The sequence below is a fragment of the Dermacentor albipictus genome, chromosome 8 (genome assembly GCF_038994185.2).
Source record: "Dermacentor albipictus isolate Rhodes 1998 colony chromosome 8, USDA_Dalb.pri_finalv2, whole genome shotgun sequence".
NCBI lineage: Eukaryota > Metazoa > Arthropoda > Arachnida > Ixodida > Ixodidae > Dermacentor > Dermacentor albipictus.
The window spans coordinates 34,595,325-34,617,212 of record NC_091828.1 but is presented as its reverse complement, the minus strand read 5'-3'; the positions used below and the strand labels follow the sequence as shown (position 1 = coordinate 34,617,212).

Here is a 21,888-nt window from a genome sequence, read left to right as displayed (position 1 = left end):
TGATTTACGTTAACGGCGAGATTGGCAGCGAGAAAAACTCGAATTTTTCCGTGCTAGTGCATGGGAAATGCAGAAGTGAACTCTTTCAACAATTGCTAAACCTGTCCGAATAAAATTTGTTGAAGTTGAGAAAGATAGCTTGGTTTTACGAGCTGTTGAATAGAGAAAAACATAAAACAAATGCTAGAAATGCGTGAATTTAATCAATAACGAAGCGATAAATTACATTCTGTAACTACGCCAAAAAGTGGCGTCAGAGTTCTATAAACTGAATCTATCAGTATGTCTGAAGGGGACAAATTTCATGAATGAGTATGTTTTTCACATAAGCCAAATTACGTGAGTTTACTAAACGTCCTAGTCACAAATCAGCGGAATATTTCATAGCGATGTATAATAACTGCATTTTGTCCACTCCGGACATTGTGTTCACGGTATTGCAACACATCTGATATCATTGTCCAGGTATAAGGTTGATGCCCGAAATACTGAAAAGGCTGTTGCTAAAGGTACGTCCGCCGCACGTCTCCCTCCAACTTTCCTTACAGGTATCTTAGACGGATGTGGCAGTGTTCTTAAGAAAGTACTTTCGACATTTCTTGTTGCTTTTGCCATGCTTCAAGTTAGGATGTGCCAGGCATAACCACGTTGAAGAGCTAAATACATGTTTTCCTCGCATCGGTGCTTATTTTATATGTGTTGTGGTGCAGCTTGCCTGTTAAGCGCAGCCGACGTAGATCGCTGTGGTTATCACTTCGGCAACAGCTGCCGCGTCTGCATCCATAGCGTTGAGGCACGCTTCAGCAGCAAGAAAAAAAATTGCTGTGGTTTAGCTCTGGTTAGCCCTAGTTGCATTGCGAAAGCAAGAGCTGCATGGCTACGCTTCTTCTGGCGTCTCTTGAGAGCGTCGTGTTTTCCTCGCGACGGCAGCGGCGTCGGTGGCGGCGCCATCTGTTGGAGCGCGGCTGCGGCGTTTCTAGGCAATGGCGGCTCAAGGTCGTTTGTCGGCCACGGCCTATGGCATACGGCATACGGCTGCCTGCCTACGGCATACGGCGCGACGAGCCGAAATGGCTCGGTGGCTGGCGTAGTAAAGCTTTCGCATTAAAGCGCATTTTATTTGATCCCCTCCACGCGATGCTATCACAACGGGAGCACATCGCAAATAAGGCAATGCAACAACTACGTTTCACTTCCTGTTTGCTACGTGATTGGTGGAAACACGTTCCTGTTGCAGAATTTAACAATTACGAAAATCTAGAATTCGAAACTGTAATCCACAAGTTAACAGAGTCGTAATCCAAAGAAGCACAACCCTTGTCCTAAATGTTAGCTCCGCTGACCCCTCTTCAAGTTGCCCTCTGTTTCAGTTCGCGAACAGGCACGAGTGGCCCTTGTCTTACCGTTTGCTTTGTCGCTCAAAGCAGATCTTGTTTGACGCTTCTTCAATGGACTGTTTTAACATACGCCAAGGCAAACTACTTACAAAAGCTTCAAAGTTGGTAGCGTGAGTTACGTCAATATGGGGCCCTATAACGTAAAACTATTCTGATATGTTTTTATTCCAATATCCTGACGTCAAATTTGCGTAACCACTGACGCAAGCATTGGGCGGTTACACGCCGCGTTGCCTCAACAGCCCAATCAAACGCCCTGTTTGTTTATAGGAGGTCACTTTTCTTTGTTTTCAAAACGAATAAGATTCGCTACATTGAACGGTGTTTGTTTTGTAATTAGTTGCCAGGAGGCGAGGAGCATGCTGAAGTAGAGAGGGTTTCGATGGGGCCGAGCCAGTGCACTGCAAATATATAACCGGATAAAGAGGCTGGTGCCGCCGTCTGCGATTGGTGCGCCTTCTCTTACTTAGCTTGCGGTGACTGGTTGAAAATCGCGGCGGCATGCAACGGAAGCTTAAGAATGACGTTAAAACGGATCCCAGCAAGGCAGAGTTGGCAGAGCGAGGCCGTAAACGTGCCGAAAGTTCTCGAACACGCTACACGGCCACGCAAAAAGTTTTATTACACGCAAATGAACCTATGTTCTCCGGCAGGTGCGAGTAGCCAGCGCCTGAGCGATCGGCGGCAGCCATCTTTTATTCCTTTCGGAACGGGGCAGCCTACGGCTATTCTGAAGAAATAACAGCTTTGTTCGGCTTATTATAGATATCTTTTGCGTTTACACGTCACTCTGACACGTGAGCTTTCGCGGCTTTGTGACGTCGCATGACAGGCAGGTGAAGTGGGTGAAGCCCAAAAACTTCTGGCAAATAGCCAAGGGCTAATGGCGAAAAGATGGCGAATCAGAAACAACTATATTTCTTTTGTTCGATCTGATCATGCATAATCAGTGTGTACACGTCATATCAGATGGGGAGCTATCGCGGTTTTCGTGACGTCGCGTGACAAACAGGCGAAGTCCGGTGGTCCAAAAAGTTTTTGACCAATCGCGAAAGCATGATTGCCTAATTGGAATAGAAAATCTTTGAATAGCTTTATGTTATAGCGCCCATGCATACGCTTAAAAGCATTTTAAGCAATGTCAGTAGAATATACATACATTTAATTTAATGCTGCTTTGCCTATATTAAGCGTAGTCACTAAAGTGTACTTGACATTCTGCGCTGACGTTACCGAGGAAACATGTAGAATAGATCGCTTCGCTGGTAATCAGTGCCAATGGCGCTGAGAGATCAGTTTTCTAGAGAAACTCGCAGTGACTGTTTGTGTACAACATTTCATAGAACAAAAGTTAGGGTAGGACGCACGTAAATCGTAAAAGAATTTGTTTTAAATGCTTAAGCATTTCTATGCCTACTCAAAGAGGAAACCTCTCTCTCACGCAAGACGAAGTGCTATAAAGAGAATAATGTATGAAACAACAGGTCCTATACAAGCTTTGTTGAAAGATTTCGCGATAGTGGGATAAAAGCCATCTCCAGAGCCACAAGCATTCCGCTTTTGCAAAAATTCAATGCAAGACGTGCCACATCCCCGCTTCATTTCGGTGGTCATGGGATGCGCCTTTCGTTGAGGCGTTCCATCGCCGATCGAAATGCCACCGATCTACGAGGGCGCATGTGTTTCACGTCGCGTAACACAGATAAGCAGTGACTGACTTAATAAGGGGGATAAGGAGTGACAAGGGGTTCTATGGGTCTCATCATGGTTGATAAAGGTTCGACGCCTATGGATAAACTCCTGAAGAGCGATAAGGGCTTATAATGGTCGGCTGAATTCTAATAATGCTAAGAACCACGGATAACGGTTGGTAAGGGTTGAATCAAGCCCGATAACATTGATAAGGACCGGTAAGAGTCGATAAGGATCGAATCGTGCCCGATAAAGTTGATAAGAAATGATGAGGTTTGATAAGGGTCCTATCTAGTCCGATAAGGTTGATAATGACTACTAAGGGTTCATCTTAATAGTGGTTAGAGCAAGCTTTATAGCACTGATAATGACACCGGGTGGCACGGATATGAGCAAGTGGCACAATGCTTACGCATACCTAGACAGCTACAAGAGGTGTTTCTGTGTGTATTTTTTTAGAAACGTAGAAATTGGCAAAAACATACTACAGAAAGCTGAACAGTTTGCAGTCAGCCGTTATTATTACAAGGAACTGTAGCAAGTTAGGCTTTTTTTAACGTTGAGGTAAAATATCAGATCGCTACTCTGGGTCCTTAGATTGGATACCAATTAAGATATTTTTCTGCGTTGTTTTTATTGAGATATAAATTATATGGACACGCGTGGCGCATTTCTGCCGTCGCCGTGAAGTTTCGCATAAAGTCCAAAGGCGATAAAATTGTCGCTGTGTGGCGCATGCGGTGTCTGGGAGTGAAAGAGGGCGAGTGTGAGCCAGCGATCTCGGCTAAATCCCGGGCACGCAAGGGAGGAAGCGCGCCGTCTTCCATCACACGCAAGGCACCGGGGAAGAGCAGGGAGCGGAGCAGGGGGGGGGGGGGGGGTTATTTCGGGTGACGTTGGAAGGCATCCGCGAGTACCTTGAAAGCTTGAGTATCTTGAAAGCTATCTGCGACGGCAACAGAATCCGCCGTGCGTTGTGACTTCGCGGCTTAGTTCGCATTGATGCGAGACGCAGTGTGAAGATCAAGTCGCTCGCTGCTGCTGCTGCTGCGCTTCCTTACTCCAGCGTTCTGACAGCGAGTTTCCACGGTTATCAAGCGAGATACGTTGATGTTTGCTTGCACGCGCGTGACGCCCTGCTTGTTAATTTAGCTATTATGCCTATGTTTACAAGCTTATACGGCTGATGAAACTAATACCCTTACTTCGTAAAGCTGTCCACTAATGTGCTATCACCATCGTTCTTCGCTTTCCGGGCGAAACTGCGACTTTATTTTTTGTCCGTGGCAGTTTTCCTGACGTGGAGAAGGCCTTTTAGCCACTTACATTTAACTAGGCAAGCTGACAGGAAGCAGCACGCCACTACTGCTGCCTGACTGTCACACGCACAGGATCGCTGGGATACGCGCTGAAGTAAGTTTTTTTCTCTGTTCTTACATCCGGTATCAAGCACATGTCAAAACAGGATAATGAGCGTATTGTAGAAACAGTGCAATGAACGTGGTTATGCGTATGACCTGAAAGTGCATTAGGTCTGGTTGTCGAGCGGCCGTGAGGAAGCGTTGCTTTTGCCACGTGAGAGACACTGCCGATAATTTTTTTTTTTTAAATGTGAGAAAAAACATTAACTACGTGAAAATATGGGCTGCCACTGAGAATGCAAGCCTGGGCCGCAGCGTAGCAAACAGGCTTTACTTCGACAAGAGCGCTGGGACTTGCCAAACGGTTTTTCTAGTTGTCATATCAACCACTGCCTCGAAACTGTTAAGGGCTTCGCCATTATATTTTTGCTGGTTTCAGCGTTCTGAAGGCCGATTATTGTGCGCTTTACGTAGGTTCTACTCCAACGTCTGGCCCTATAACGTATTTAAAGCCTAGAGCCGCCTCTGATCGCGAGCCCTTTACCATCACAGCACTGAATGCCATATAAATGGGCTACGGCACGTACTCATCCCTTTTGTTTGTGCAGCTTTCTAGCTCGCACATGGGAGCACACGAAGGTATGCGTGTATGATGGACAGTTGAGTACATATTCTGACCATACTACTCCGAAGGTAATGCGACGCTTTACGTGATACACTTGCGTTTCGTCGAAGAGCGTTCTGTTTATGGATCCGTCTTTCCACCGTATTTTAAGGCGACAAATTGGATGGTCTGCGCTGGCGCCCGACGTAACTTTAGCGCATTCGTATTTAAATATCTTCAGCGACAGGTACCTAAAAAACAAATTGAGGCGTAAATATTTGGTGGCTCTCAAAATTAGTCACCGATTTCTCACTTTTTATTTTAAACGCAACCAACCTCATGAAACTTGTTTTTGTTCTCACCTAGCAAAATGAAGTTTCCGCAACAATGCATATATAATGGGGCTAATGGTGTACGGCCCGCTCTTTTGAGGCCTGCAATCTGAAGCTTACTGCTGAAGAAATAACATTACACGGCGAACACTAAAATTTCTTCGAAGTGCAATAAAGGAAGTTCGTCTTGGTTCAATCCTGTCAAACGCAGTAAACATTTGTACAAGTTATACATGAGCACAGCATGTGCGGCATCTCTATTGGCATGTTTTATATCTTTAGAAACAAGCTTAGCAAGCGTACGTTTGCTTGAGAGACCTTCAGGGATTAGGACGGCACTGTACGCGCGTTGTTTATGCTCCTGTGAAACCCTGATTTTTATTTAATGTGTTGTGAAACATCCGTGTTACCAATGTAAAAAATTCCAGGCAGAAGATTTGCTGATCAAGGACGCCCACCCAACGCTGCTTTTGGTTACTTCATTAGCGCTATCACTGTCTTAGGAATATACAAGGCAACACTGCGCTTTAAAAGCAGTGACTGCGCTGTGCTCACTCCTCAGAGAATGCGGGCCCCGATGCTTACCCACAGCGGCCATGAGTCCCCTTGGGAGGTTTCCGACATCGGTGCATCGGCCCCGCCAGTAGCCGCACAGCACGGCCTGCTCAGCGCTGAGGCCCCCGTCGGCGTACGCACCGGCAATCTCTCCCAGCGAGTGACCCACGATTCCATCGGGCCGAAGACCCACAGCGTGGATGACATCGACGAGCGCAACCTGCCAACGGGTCACAAACCAACCAACCAGCTTCTTTTCCTTCAAATACTAAGCTCAGTGAATATTTTACCACGCTTATGGGGGTATAAAGTACGTTTTTTTTGTTGCATGGCTAACGTTCCCGCATCAGGGCCAAGGTGTAATAATGTTGACGGGGAAAAATGAAGCTGTTCTTGTTTGCGACATTTTTTTTTTGCAGCGAACATTATAACACCAATAGAAAAGATGAAAAATTCATAAAAATGAACTGAATAGTTACGTTTCCAACTCTTGTGTGAGACATTTTGGGGCGCACCTGGTGCTCAAGAATAATATACAAGTTTGAAACAGGGCTTCGCTCATCGCAGGTGTATCTTGAGCTTGGTGTTGCGTACAACACACTGCTCTATGAACCCACTTGTAAGAGTGACAGCCGTGGAACAGGCCATGATGCCTAAGGATTTAAACAATTTTGGAGTACAGACGGCCGGGGCCACTGACGACAGCTGCCGGTGTGCCGAATCACTGTGATGTTATGTCGCGGTGTCCTGTCCATTGCTGCGACTAACCTTCGAGAAGTCCTCTGTTGTCAACTACCTTCGTCTAGGAAGGTTTGCTGCGAGTTCTCGAAGCACATTGAACAGTTTCGCCGTAGCCCTCACCACTAAAACTTGGAACTTTTCCAATAGGACTGCCGATACACACTCGTAAACCTTTCATCATTATTTAGCTGAGCCATCGGAGCAGTCTTTCGGCAAAGGACTGCTTCTTTTGTTAACTTCAAATTGTAAAACCGTTGCTCGACAACTGTTTTTCAGCCTGCGAGATCACTGAGAGTACAGTCGGATGCCGCTACAACGAATGCCTAAACAGAGAAATAACCTGTATTACGAAGGGTTCTTTCTATCCTGTCTAAATGACTATCTTTTGCATGTACCATGAATGTCTCTAACCGAAGACTACAACTAGTTTGCCTGTACAACTAAGGAATTTCGGTAGGCAACGCCACGTAGCATAGTCGCCACTACGCTTCTCAGACGTTACTACGATGCGCTCTGCGCTAGCGCTCACAGCAGTGCTAATGATGCACTTCACATGCGTGGCGATATCAGGGCTCTGCTGCTCTGCTCTAGGAATCCGTAAACTCTTGCGCTGCTTGTTGTAACGCTCAGAATAGGGTGGGACGACTGACGAATAAGTCGTCGTTGATGACGAAGTGACGACGTAATCGTGGGCGATCGACGACGTCTTCAATGTTTTTTGAGCCGAAAAAGACGCGAATGTCCATGAAAGGCACAGTAGGGCAAGATCCTGCAATCTAATGCACAATTTTGAAGTCAAGGAGGGCGATAGCGGTATTCGACGACGTGCAACCTTACTTGGCGCAGTTCTTGCATTCCGCCATGGGGCATGGTGTAAACCTAGGTGCAGTAAGGTTGGCTAAAGTCGTGCAGTCTGTCAGGCTGTGTGTGCAGAATAACTTTCGACTTACTTTGAATTCATCTTAATGGCAATTTTCTTTTGTTTAACGTGCCTAGCCTTCCCTATCGCGAGCAGTACGGTGCGCCACCTTTACGTCAAAGTAAAATTTATAACAAAGAATTTTGTCGACCCCATGCGCTTATTTACAAAGGCATTTGATAGTATTTAACAAAACCAAAGGGTGAGTACACGTGATTTCATTGAGTTTTCGTCAAGCTTTCTACAACAAAATGTCAGGATTGTAGGACGATTGCTGCGACGAAAATTTACGAAAGGTCGCGGGAGGAAGACCTGGCTGAAGAAGTTAGAGAACAGAGGTTATGACCTCGCATCAGAGTGCAGCTGAGTGTCTTCTGCATTCAGCCGAATTTATTAGTTGCCAAAAAAGGGCAGTGGGCTAGTGCTAGCTTTAGACTCCATAGCACTAGCCCACTGCCCTTTTTTGGCAACTAATGCTAGCTTTAGACTCCATATTTCTGACAAATTGTGACAGTACACTGTGTGGCGCAGGACTGTACGGTGACACTACGTAAGACTAGAAATGCCTTTGCGGGTTGCGTGACAGTGCCCACAAAAATAGTTCGTGTGTACATGCGTGTGTGCTTAGATTTTTTTCCTTTTTTTATCCTTCTTTCTTTCTCACCTATTGCATCCCCTTTCCCCTCCCCCAGTACAGGGTAGCCAACCGGAGATAATCTCTGGTTAACCTCCCTGTCTTTCCTTTGCATTTCTCTCTCTCTCTCTTTTAGACTCCATATGATAATATATTGCACACATGAAACAAAGTGTGCTGTGATACAGCTGAAAAAGTATCCTCCGACAGTATGCGGTATATGATAGTATCACGCAGTACCAACAAAACAAAACGGAAGTTATCGTGTTGTGCAGAAGGTGACTTTTTGAAAACAAATGGTTGTCTGTCGGAGAGGAGAGAGTATTTGTACTGACTAGGCTACTCAGTCTTGAAAAACAACAAATGTTTAACTCCGACATGAACAGAACATGAAATGTTGCGAGCCTGAGTGAACGATTGAGTGACCTCTGGTACCGTTTTCATGATTCCGCAACGCCATGCTCTTCAAGACATGTTTTGCATCCGGGAATACGCATTCCATAAACAGGAGGAGGCGACTAGCCCTAATTTGGGCATGCGCGTAGTCGCAGTAGACGATTAGGCAGTAATTGTAATGAACCGAGAACTTCTCCCGTGTACGCTTATTTTCATACAATACTTTGTTGAGCACAGGAATGATAAAGGTATTGTTTCACTGTAAATTTTGTTTTGAGAACGTAAAGCAAAGCGGAATATGCTTATCAGACCCCAAGGCACTTGGGGCCACAAAACCTTAGAACTTCTATTCGTTTTTATCCGAATGGCCAATTCAGTGACCAATAAACTAACATAATACCATAGCTAAGTTGTCAGGCCTTCATGTATATATACTTTAAAACTGATGGTACCGCTAAATGGGACGAGCACACGGTGAAAAGAACACACGACAACGAGGTGCCTTCTTTTCTTCTCCTCATCGTGTCTTGTTTTCACCGTGTGTTCACCCCTTTTAGCGGTACCATCAGTTTTAAAGAATGCAACAACAACTAGGCCAGCACCAAGTTTTATTGATGTATATATAGCTTCGAATGTTCTCGCTATGTGTCCACGAGTACTAGCATTTTCTTGCATGTTCAGCAGAACCAATGGTTGCGTGAGAATGCAACAGGTACATTTTTAATTTCAAGGAAAACCACATAATCGCCAGACTGCTCGCATGCGACCACCACTACAACAAATTACACAGTACTGGGGAGTTAAGGTCGACCTAGTATTTCGGGAAAACAAGAAGAAACAAAGATAGGAGAAGGGACATAGCGCCGCTAATTCGCATACTTCAAATGTGGCGATTGCGACAACTTGACAGCTACGTGTCCGTACGTTACAGGCAACCTTGCGCACTCTCATTATTCAATGTGACGTTTCAGTACGTTGCATCTCTTAGAAAGTTGGGATATTGCGCACATTACGAACCGATCGCGCACGCTGAACACAGCGAGTTTTCTGTTAGATACCCCTGAAGGAGTTTAGGTCCGCCTATGATGCTATAAATAGATGCGTGACCGTTGGTGGATCGAGCCTGTCTTCCAACGCAGTATCCCAGTGCTCCAGCCACTAAACCACGGTCGCACGTATGCTTCTCTCGTACCAAAGCTGCCCCTTAAAACGTGCCTCGCGCGTCGCGTCCCAGTTGCCCGCATTCATTCTTAGTAATAAGCAGTGCTTTGAGACGCTGTGTTAGAGTCCACTGCCTTCGGGATCAGCCGAGATTTTCTGTTAGATACTTCCAAAGCTTTCTGGAGTTCAAGTGCCTTCAACTGCCTATTGCAAAAGCTGGACCCCTTGCTACGGCTATAGCTGCAATCTAACCTTTCCCGCGATTTAGACGCAATGGTACGCGTTCATAATGGAAAACGAGCAAGGCTAAGGGGAAACGTTATTATGTACAGATACATAAAGCTAATTTTAGTCTATGTAATGCATATCGGTCGCGTAGCGGTCAGTGACGACGACTGTAGAGGCACCCATGCTGGTGCACTTCTTCACTGAGCTTCTGCCACGTGCAACAATTTCACGTTCGGCATTACTGCTGAGCCGGTGTGGCCTATCGAACACAAATTTAGGTGTCCTAGCTGTCTCTATACTCACGCAAAGGTGCTCACAACACGTTGAAGGCTGGAAGACTTACCTGGATTGCTACGATGGACACCAGGACGCTCGCAATGGTCTCTTCGCCTCGCGGTTCGAGGCTAGTTACCAGGTCGATGAGGTCGAGGCCGAAATTCTTCGCGAGAAGGTCGTGCGATGAGCGGATGGAGCGGGCGAACACGTCGAACTCCATCATCTGCCTCGCCATACCGTTCCACTGGCAGCCCATGCCGGTGAAGACAAACCAGAGGGGTCTCTTGGCTGGACGAACCTCCTCGACGACCTTGGTCACGGGCTTCTGGGAGCCGTCCACAGGAATTAGGGCGTAGCCCCGGAATGAGAATTGCGTTACGGAGGGCTGCCCTACTCGGTTCAAGAGGGCGTACGCAGAATCAGGGTAGGGTCCTTCGGCTTCCAGGCGGTCCAGCGTTTGCTGCCATGTAAACAGAGTTCAAAATATGTTAGGTTTGACGTCCCAATAAGTCTTGAGTAATATGAAGGTACAGTACGGCGTGTGGGTGTCGGCATGGTTGTTCGTTGTTGCCGTGACTGCATAGGATTAAGTGTCACATTCGTCCAGTGAAGTAACATTACGGTAAGATTATGATCAGCGAGGTATATATGCTCTTCGCGGAGCAGTTTGCTCTAGAGGAACGAGATGGTGCTTTCGAAGGTGCACCGCACGTTGCCTCAGCGAAAGCGCACGAATACAAAACCATTACCGCTTCTGCCCTGCTACTCTGCGATCAGCTGTCGGGAATGCAACGGGGGGGGGGGGGGGGTGTTCACTAACACACTGAGCTAAATGCATGCTATAAATGTGGCGGTAGAGGGAAGATGTGTGGCGTAGTTATCTGCAAAAATAGCGACTGGCATATTAAGGAATGTACTCATTCTTTGTGTCCAAGTTCATGGACCACTGCTACATAAACACGGCTTGTACGTTGCCAACGCTTCGCGATGCGCGGCTTCCCTAGAGGATCAAATAATTTCGCTCATCCACCTGCGTTCTTTCCCTGAGTCCCAAGAAAGGATATTCAACTCCGAAACGTCGGCAGCAGTGAGAACCGCTTGTGACACATTGACAAATAGAGTAGCGCAGCCTTCTGGCATAATAAATTTCTCTCAACTTATCTACACGCATTTACCCCAACTCACACGCAAGCTTATGCCTACCCTATAGTCAGCATATCCAGTATAAGTGAACAGGCGCATACGTGAATAAATTCGCCGAAGCATGGGTGACGGCGACTACACCAACATCACGCTAACGTTCGAAGCTGAACTCTTGGTGTCTGTCCACAGCATAAGCGAGTGACTAGCGATAACATGTCTTGGCTACAGGCTAGTACATTGCACAGAACATTTACATTTCATGCCCTTGTTCACCACAAGAACAAATCTATGGCAACTGAGGACACCCTCGAGTGATTTGGCCGAAAAACATACAATCAGACAGTGACCGCACCGAGAAACCTTACCGAGTCAGAAACATGACAAGCTGTTGCTTCAAACTGTTTGCCAAATATTGAGCGATGAGCAAAACACACCCATCCTAATTTTATTACTAAGCGGAAAAGATTGGAAAGCTTGGAATATATGTTTTCATCCCATTACTAGAGGGAACCTCTGCGCTAGTCTATGTGCTAGCTGTAAGCAGGGCAGTTTAGCCAGCGTGGGAATGATGGGTAGTACATGAGTTTGCCTAAACTTCGTTTTACAGCAAAGCTGCATATGGTTAGTTTCTAGCGGAAGTGGATCGGCGTCCGTAGACCAAAAAAACATGGGTCAATCTCAAAGATAGTGAAATTCCGGGCAGACCCGCGACAAAAGTCAAGCAGGCTGTAAGCACTCCGCCAACTTGCAAAAATAAATTTAATATCTTGGATACAAATACGACCCGTATCAGATGTTAAGCTGATAAGAACAGATACTACACTTTGACCCGCGTCGGCCATGTCTGCACGTCGGCTTTCCAAACGCTTGCCTGTCTCCTTCGCTTTCCTTTCGCCCTCCCGTGGTGGCAGTCCCGTCGAAACGTAGCACATGTCTAGTTTCACCCGACTCCTCGAGGTGACGGTCCCGTCGTCCACGCGGACGTGTGTATAAGTCAGCGCAGATGAGTCCATAGCTATGTTCAAAATCCTGTGTCACTTCTGTGTCGTATGCTTAATAGCTTCGCTCTTCATCCACTTTCACAGAGTGGAATGGCTGATGGTTTTTTTCTGGATTTAAATGGCTTGTTACTTTGCAACCAGATCAGATTTAAGGAACCACCATGATAGTAATAATTAAATAAACGTTAATAAACTTGTTCGACTACAGGATTTGGGCACAGAACTCCTAGCACAGAAGCTCGATATTGAAAGCATTACGACATGGACACATGGACAAGCGGAAGCACTGCAAGTAGCCGCGATTGTGTGAGCTTGCAGAGTCTTGCCACTCTCTGCGTTAAGAAAACATAAACTGCTTCGAAATTATTACAAATTTAGGACAAGATAAAGCTTAATATAAACGGAGTTACAAGAAGTCTGAAGATGCAGGCACGAAGATCAGACCAATTCGAACACTGCCCATCATCCCCATGGTGGCTGAATGATCGCAGCGCCAGAGTTTCTTCTTGTAATTGCAGCAAGGATTATGGCTTGGAATACATTTTCCGTGTCTCTTTTAGTACAAGCACAGTTTACGGTGCTCACAAAGTTTGAACAGGGTGTAATGAGCTCCGAATGTACTTCCATCTCATTTCACTCTGTGGATAAAGCTTCGTGTTGTCCCACCAATAAGCGCCTACAATATTCGCCGAAACAAAGGTTTGCTGACCCACACTGGGGCATCACGCGCACTTCTTGTTTACACGGAGGCAATGGAGGCAAGGAATGGAGACTTCATCACGTGATCAAGCTTGACGGCAGCGTGTAAATTACCTATAGCAACCATCCGTCAGTTACTAGGGTCTGGTGGCTGCACTCATTCGGGTATTAAAATTGCTTTCCGAGCCAAGAAGAAATAGCCACATGAGTCTGCACATAAGACAAAGCCTCCTGCTTTTCTAAAATACGCTATTTTTTCAAAGCACCTGCGATGCGGTGTACTGATTGTTTATTCTCGAGAGCAAGAACTGATTTCTCCGTACGCATCACAAAAAAAAATAGAAATCTCAAGAAGAAGACGCACCCCAAGCGAGTCTCTACTCCTTCCAGCCATGAGAACGAGCCTAGGAAGTTGAGGCTTTTCTCGGGCCGTAATGTCCACGTGCGGTGCCGGGTTGGACTCTAGAATGGCGTGAACGTTGGTCCCACCGAATCCGAGGGCGTGGACGCCGACTAGGCCACCCTCAAAGGGCGTTGGCTTGCTGACCACCTTGATGCTCCCGTCGTGAAGACACGGAATTCTTGGGCTGGGATTCTCGAAGTGCAAGTTTGGCGGGATCATGCCTGTCTCCATGACAATGATCACCTTGGAAATCGTGGAAATTGCTGCGAAGATCAGGATAAGGAGTCAACCAAACCTAGGTGGCTAGCCTTTGCTGTAGTGAAGCGGCTGAAAAAGCGATATTTTATGGGGCACAGAGACGAGAGAAATAATAAACATGACCCAGGAAAGCACCATTTGACATCATTAAATCGACAAAAAGGTCGTACGCCAATATTAGCGCCTTTCAAAAGCAATTTAAGAATTACTCAAAAGAGATTGCAGAGATCTAGTTTCGCTTGGTTTAAAATTTCTTATTTTTTTCGATTGTTTGAGTGGTGGTGGTGGGGTGAGGACGCAGGCTCCTATATAACTGGCGGTTTTCAGGCTTCGCGAATCTTTCAGAAATCTCTAGTGGTAAATAGTGTGATCGCCATACTTTACTCAGACTGCTTGAGAAAATGCACATTACTTTCATGATGAAGAATATTGGAAAGTTAGTCTGATAAAGAAGATACAAGTTAGTTGAGCCTAGACATGCAATTGCCAGATTTGACCAGATCAACGTTGCAAGTGCTGCCACTTTAGTGCGAAACCAGTCACAATTACCATTGTCTTGGCTAAATAGTACGGTATAGCAAATCAATCAATAAGAAGGTCAGCTGAATGCAAAGCCATGAAGGCTCAATTCCCCCCCAAAATTACCTAACTAAATCGCTAACTGATAATGCACATTGACAAATATCGATCAATACGGGACAGTTTTACATGCGGATATTGCAAAATTTGTTATAGCCCTTCACCGGCTACCATAGTATCTACGAACTATAGCATGCTTGACTGCATACAGCGGTAATTATTTATGATGTTTACTAATTTACCAGTGACTCGTACTTACACAACTGTTGAAAAGATTGATCTTGATAAATCAGCTCCCCTTCTATTGCTGATTGTTTCAGTGTCACCCAATCTCCACCATTTGCAAGAACAATCTCTGAAAAGCTCATCTTAAGCTTGCATACACCACGTGGGCGCACACTTAGCATGCGCAAGTGGGAAATTCTCACAGGAGATGACGAAACGATTAGGACACGTTTTCATGGCTAGTTGTTCTTGTAGAGTTGACTACGTAATAGTGTTATTTTCATTTAGTTCTTACTATTGTTTGTTCCATGTGCAACGCGCACGGAGAGCTTTTGGAAAAAAAATGTTAACCTCCACCGTATCAGAACTTTGTGGCCATTACCAATATATGATATCAAGAAACCTCGACAATAAATCTTGGTCACACGAAGACAGAGGCAGAGCGATGAGGAATCGGCCAGCAGGGAAGCTCCAAAGCCAACGATGTGTTAGGTAGACCTGCCTGCGTCAGCACCGTGCCACCTCCTTCGTACGAAGGCAGTTTTCCATTGCCAAACGTTGGCTCCAAGCTGAGGCGTCTCATGTCAAACCACTGTTGCTCACATGCAAAGACCAGTAGGAATTTGGACTAGTGCTACCCCAGCTGCGTGGCATAGATGAGTTCGCTGTTCACAATCGCAGGTCCTAAACAGTTTCCGGTTTTGCCCACTGTCACGGCTCGCTCAATGTAGCGGACAAGACAAGGGTCAGAAGCTGGGGCGAGTAAAACAGAAGCGTGCCAATTTTCGTCAACATTTCTCTGTAAGTAATTATACTGTTATACGTTAAGTTTCCTGCTGGTTCTACGAAAAATAGAAGTATTAATGTTGAGGCACTAGGTACATTTCTGCCATGGGAAGAAGTAACGTTCCGTATATAGAAACAACTTAAAAACACGCTTCTCGTTCCGGTGTAGTAGACTGATAAGGCACATGATAGGACGGTTCTTGGGGCCTCAGCTTCGCTACATTTATTGCGCTCGCGAAACCGTCTACAAATTTCTTTTACGATGTGACGGACCTAAAGCACATGTAGAATAGTTTTTTCCTGTGCGTTGCAGTTTGGAGTCGCTGCGCCATCAGTAAACCACCACAAAGAAGTCTTTGATTTTTTATCAAATGCTTCCATATTCATGCCCAAGTTTCCATGCGTTTAAGTAGTCTCAATATAACATTCTCACAAAATCTACAATGATTTACGAGTCCATACTGAATAATTTCCAAGAGGAGCGTGTGGAAAACAAAGCATGCTTGGACACATTCGGGAGGGTACAGTAGGGGCACATTTATGCTTCAGAAAACCGCTTGCACTATGAAGAGAAGTTTCACAGTTACAGCCTAACCAGGACATCTTCGATGGTATCGGTGGATTGACAGTGTACAAACTCACGTCCGCTTGCAGTACCACAAAAGCATAGCCTTCGTGATTCCTTTCATAACTGTGAGAGAGGCGTCACACCGCGAACGCAATGTAGACATGACATATTGCTGAACTGATAAGGAACGCTGTCTTACAGGACGCGGCTTCACCGTGTCCCGCGTTGCTCTTGACCGAGCCGATTTTGAGGGGTCTCTTGCGCTCAGGCGGACAGAAGAATCTGCTGAGCGCGGCCAACTCCTGAGGGTCTCCCACACTGGTACCAGGGCCGTGCGTTTCGATGTAGGAGACTTTTAGTGGGTCTACGTTGGCCTCGGCGTACATTTTGCGAAACAGCTCCTCCATCTTGCCGCTTGATGGAACGGTGATCCCTGAAATTAGCATACAGCTCTGTGATGCTACCCATTCACGTTGCCCCTGTGCATATTGTAACACTGCAATCGGACTACCATCTACTGCAATTTATACACTATGCTACCTTCGTGCTATGTGGCAGGTATTGAGGTTACTTACTGCTAGAAATGTCAGTTTTCTTGCTTCCTGCGATCCTCATGTATTGGCGGCTGTGTAGGGCGAGCATGCATATAACGATTGCACGTGTAAGTATGTCTGTGGAGTATGGTGCGGAAGATACGATAGCCCGTTTTTCTAGAAACAACAATACACGGGAGTACTTGTGCTGAAGATGCTGCTGAGTGTTAAAATTTGTCTGCTATATTGCAAGATCGCGGTACCATACGGGATTTCCGTAATTGCAACGATTTTATTTCCTCTCGTATGAGCTAACCCACCGCTTGGTTACATTATTATATATATATATACACATCCATACATACATACATACATACATACATACATACATACACACTGGTAGCGCAACACATGCGTAATGCAAAGGTTGTGGTGTCTGCTCTCACTGGCGATAAGTTTTTTTCGTCCATTTTTTGTTTATCTACATCATTTGCTACATGTCACTTTCAACCACAGCGAATTTCCTTTATCTTTCCTTGGCTTGAATGTCTGTTGGATTTATATGGCCATAATAAACAAAAGGTAATCCCTTCGGTTTCTCTTTCTCTTTAGTTTAAACATATATACACGATGCCAACCTACCCTGCATAAAGACTTAAGAATTTTAAAATGCCGCCTAGCTGGACAAAAACAAGTTAATGTTGTTGACCGTTGCTTGGATGCACACATTTGATTTTTTCTTACATTCCCCATAAGTAAATTACTAATCACAATTATTGATGCAAATTCTCAAATATTATAATTAAATGAAAAGTGTCATTGAGAAAATTGTAGAGCGACACGAAGAACTCCCGATACAGCTTTTTGTTGCTCAATACGTGCTACATAGATGAGTTTTTACGAGCGTGAAAGGAGCCCGCAAATGCACGCAAAATTGCCACGCGACTGGCCGCTCGAGGCACTTTGCGTGCATTATTGGGATTCTGTCGCGCAAATGAGCAAGTAGCATTTAGCGAACTACGCCAACGCCTGCAAACACCTCCTGTTCTTGGGCACTTCGACCAGAATGTTTCCACAGCACTTCAAACTGATGCGAGCAATATTGGTCTGGGTGCTGTACTGGTGCAGTGGCAGTAATCGCCTACGCTAGCCGAACTCTCTCTGGCACGGAGGAAAACTATACAACTACCGAGAAGGAATGCCTCGCCGTTGTGTGGGTGGTTGTCAAATTTCACCCACATTTGTACGGCCATCCATTCAAGGTTGTCAGCGATCATCATTCTCTTTGTTGACTGACTAACGTGAAAGACTTATGTGGCCGTCTGGCACGCTGGAGCCTTAGGCTTCAGGAGTTTGGCATGACCGCAATTTACAAATCAGGAGAGAGGCACACTGACGCCGACTGCCTCTCGCGATCATCCGTGGAGTCCGCAGGTACTGATGACGTGGACGTGCGTGCTGCATTTTTGTGCGTTGTCGATGCCGTCACCATTTCGCAGGAGCAGCGCCCCGACCCAGAGTTGCTCCTACTAATTAATTTCTTGGAAGGTCGAAGTAAAGAAGTTCCGCGACTTTATGCCAGGGCACTGTCCTCATTTTGTCTCCTGAACAATGTTCTCTATAAGAAGAATATTTCTGCCAGTAGCAGCACGCATCTGCATGTCGTGCCGGCATCTCTCCGAAGGGAACTACTAAAAGCATGCCATGATGAAACCACCGCATGTTATCCAGGCTACACGAGAACATTGTCCCGACTCTGATGCAAGTACTACTGGCCAAAGCTACTCGCTGCTGTAAAGCATCACGTGCAAATACGTGCCGATTGCGAAAGACGCAAAGCTCCTCCAGGTAAGCCTGCAGGTAACTTACATTCGGTCGAGGTACCAGGCCAGCCATTGCCCCAAGTTGGGATGGATTTCCTGGGACCATTTCCAACTTCTACAGCTGGCAACAGTTGGATCATTGTTGCCACCGATTACCTGATGCGCTACGAAGAGACGAAAGCTACACAGCGGTGCACAGCAGCCGAAGCAGCTTATTTTTTCACTGAAAAACTCGTGCTTAGGCACGGCGCCCCAAAAGTAGTCATCAGAGATAGGAGAACTGCCTTTACCACTGAATTCCTTGACTCGGTTCACAGACTCAGTGGTACAAGCCACGGGAAAACAACCCTATGTCATTCACAGACAAACGGACTAACCGAGCGCCTTAAAGACCCTCGCCGACATGTTATGCATGAATGTTGACGTGGAACATAAGAACTGGGATCAGATTTTGCCATACGTCACGTTCGCCTAAATACCACTCGGCAAGAAACTACTGGAATGACACCGTTCAGCTTGGTCCACGGTCGCGAAGCCATGACAACGCTGGATGCCATGCGGCCGCACGAGTTTCAACGACATACCTACCGACGTTGACAAATTTACTCAGTGCGCCGAAGAAGCGAGACAGCTTGCCCGCGTACGTATCTGCATTCCACAAGACCAAGATGTCAAACTGTACCATCTTCGACACAGGTCCGTTTTCTACATTCCTGGTGAGAAAGTATGGGTTTGGATACCCATACGCCGTCGTGAACTTTCCGGAAAACTCCCATGACGGTGCTTAGGGCCGTACAGAGATCATCCGCTGCCTGAGCGACGTAAATTACGAGGTTGTTCCTGACAGTGGCAATAGCACCCGTCGTCGCAACCACGCACCCGAAGCGATGCATGTGGCGCGAATGAAGCCGTGCCTGTTGAACTAACTTTTGCTTCTTGTGCTTTGGTTTTCTTTTGGGTTGGTTGCTCCGTGCTATTGTACACCGCCCTCACACGCTTAAATTGCGCATCGGAAAGATGCTGCCTTCGGAGGGACGCACATGCCGCGTCTGTACTCCAATAAAGAAGAGGAGAATGCGAGTGTGCGTGAGCGTTTTTGTCAAGGCGCAGTGACGAAGAAGTCGCGGTTGCTCTCAGTATTAAAGAGGCGACCTGCCGCTATGCCTCCTGAATAGTGCTCAACGACCCCTGTTTTTGACGTTACGGCAATATACATACCAATATGAAAACAATTTTGCGCCACGTGGGTCACCATATTATGCTACGCGTATCTTAAAGACTTGCCGTTCAATGAGGTTCACTTCTTGCTAATGAGCTGCTTACAAAAAAGTAAAGCAAATAAGAGCGCGTCGATCGTCGTGCCAGTAAAGCTTTTATGTACGACATCCAGGGCAATGTTTTCTGTGTACTGCCTTAAGGCGAGACATACTTATTAGGCCATATTAAGGCTGCGCATCCAAAGTGGGGCTTTAGAAAGTGACCTACGTGTGTCGACATTTTCTCAATGTTTAGCGAGTTACGCAAAAAAAAAACGAAATCAGAAGTATCCCAAGGCGAGTTTCTATAAAGGTTTAAGAGACAAAGAGGACTTCAAAATTAAATTCTGGGTTATCACGTGTCAAAGCCTTGATATGATTATGAGGCCCGCCGTAGTGGGGTACTCCGGATCAATTTCGGCAACGAGGGGATTTTCAATGTGCCCCCAATTCACGCGACATGGGCGTTTTTGCAATTCACCCACATCGAAATGCGGCTGCCATGGCCTGGATTTCATTCCACGACCTCATCCTTAGCAGCGCGACACCATAGTAACTAAGCCACCGCGACAGGTATTAAGAGCACTTTCAAGGTAACTATCAGTCATTAGATGCTGATGATGATTAGATGCTGGGGTGCGATCGCGCAAACAGCTCGCTTTTCCGTTCTCTCGCTTGCCCTCTCGTGATTCGTTGGCGCCCGCGCGTTTCGTCACGGCCGTCATTGCGCCGGGGCGGGACCACAAAATGCGCTTACGTCACACTCCTGTCAATCATTCCAAAACCGAGTGAAATCGGCCGCTATCGTGGAACGGTCGACAAGGGCATTCGTTTCGAAGAATGAATGGCCGTTGCCATAGCAGCGCTAGTAGCAGACGATGCGCCTGTCGTCTGCTCGTAATGTCGTCGCTCGCCGAGCTTGGTTGGCCCTGCCGGGGGTCCAGTTTTTTTAGATTAAAGCGCGATCCGCCACTGCAGAACGTTAGCGATGTTAATTATTGAAAACAACTGTGATCACAGTGAAATTAAATGTTGTGCCTGCGCTGTGATAAATATAACTAGTGTTCTTCTTTTTAATGTTGTTTGATCTGACCTCATTTGTCGAGAATGCTCGCCGTTTCACGTTGTGCTCAGAGAATCGCGTTCATTGTTCGGCGGTTTGACGCTCACGAGTCACGATGACAGCTCCTATTATCGCGCTTTTGGAGTCTCTCGGGCAGCCTCGGCGACGCATCTCTCGGGACGCATTTGACGAGCTTACCGAGGAAGAGTTCCGCGAGCAATTCAGGCTCTCGAAGAGCACTGTACGGTGGTTCTGCGAGCAATTGGAAGACGTTATGGGTGGCCTTCGGACCGGTGGCATCACGACGCAAGGCAAGGTGCTTTGTGCTCTCCGTTCGCGACGGGGAGCTTCCAAAGATCCATTGGCAGCGAAGAATTTGTATCCATAGGGCTGGCTTCCGTGAGCGAGACCATTCGCGCAGTTGCGGAAACAATAACCGGGATGCGCCGGCAACAGGGTTGGGTGAGCTTCCCGTTGACAACGGCCGGCAAGCCAAGTGCAAAGGCGGCCTTTACGGATCGCGGCCGCATTCCCGGTGTAGTGGCCTGGGCCGCTATTTTGTAGCGATGCCTTATGCCTTATTCTATGCTATTCTTATCATCCACCACACACGGCGGCCTGATCCCGTTGATAGTGGGGGCAGACCGTCGCTCTGACCACTGGCTTAGCGCAAAAAGCCTGAAAAAGCATAGAATCGGAAAAGGCATCGCTACAAAATACCGGCCCTGTGTCGACGGGACGCTCTTGGGTCAGCGCGCGCGATGTCCGCACAAGGTACGGATGGCCCTCTATGAACGCGACCAACAGTTCGCGTTGGTGCGGCGACACGTGCGGGTCAAGTCTTAGATTTTTGTGCGACGACATAACGATTCGCAGTCGATGAACAATGATCGCCAATTGAACTGCGCGCTCCTGCCAATTTGTTTTGGCGTGTGCGATACCACCTAGCGGACTAAACCAAAATATATGCCGCTTAAATTAGTTTTCTTCTCTCGCATCACATTTCCGACGCAGATTATATGTTGCAAAAGAAAGTGTTTTTTTTCTTATATTACGTGTTTAATTATTAAAGCATCACAAACATTCTGCACGTAATATATTGTCCCCGATCGAAGCCCAAACTGGTGACGCAAACTTCCGGGGCTGGGCTCGCTCGTTTATTGGCTGTGCTCTCCCTCCCGTTCTCACAAATCTTGCGGACGGCCCACTTTGTGACGTAGCAGCCAGACCGAACGAACGGAAAAGCGAGCTGTTT

The 21,888-nt window shown here is 46.6% G+C and overlaps 1 protein-coding gene and 1 pseudogene across 2 annotated transcripts in view; both read right to left on the bottom strand.

Annotated features, from left to right (window-relative positions):
* LOC135901498 (fatty acid synthase-like) overlaps window positions 1-21,888 on the bottom strand; it is a 104,237-nt gene that overhangs the window by 66,261 nt on the left and 16,088 nt on the right. For both annotated transcript variants that reach the window (XM_070523253.1, XM_070523254.1), the window contains exons 4-7: window positions 16,158-16,391; window positions 13,504-13,805; window positions 10,364-10,756; window positions 5,972-6,161 (exon numbers count right to left, since the gene is read on the bottom strand). In XM_070523253.1, coding sequence (XP_070379354.1) covers window positions 5,972-6,161; window positions 10,364-10,756; window positions 13,504-13,805; window positions 16,158-16,391 — 1,119 coding nt within the window. The remainder of the gene's footprint in view (window positions 1-5,971; window positions 6,162-10,363; window positions 10,757-13,503; window positions 13,806-16,157; window positions 16,392-21,888) is intronic.
* Window positions 12,102-12,281, bottom strand: LOC135901561 (U2 spliceosomal RNA; annotated as a pseudogene).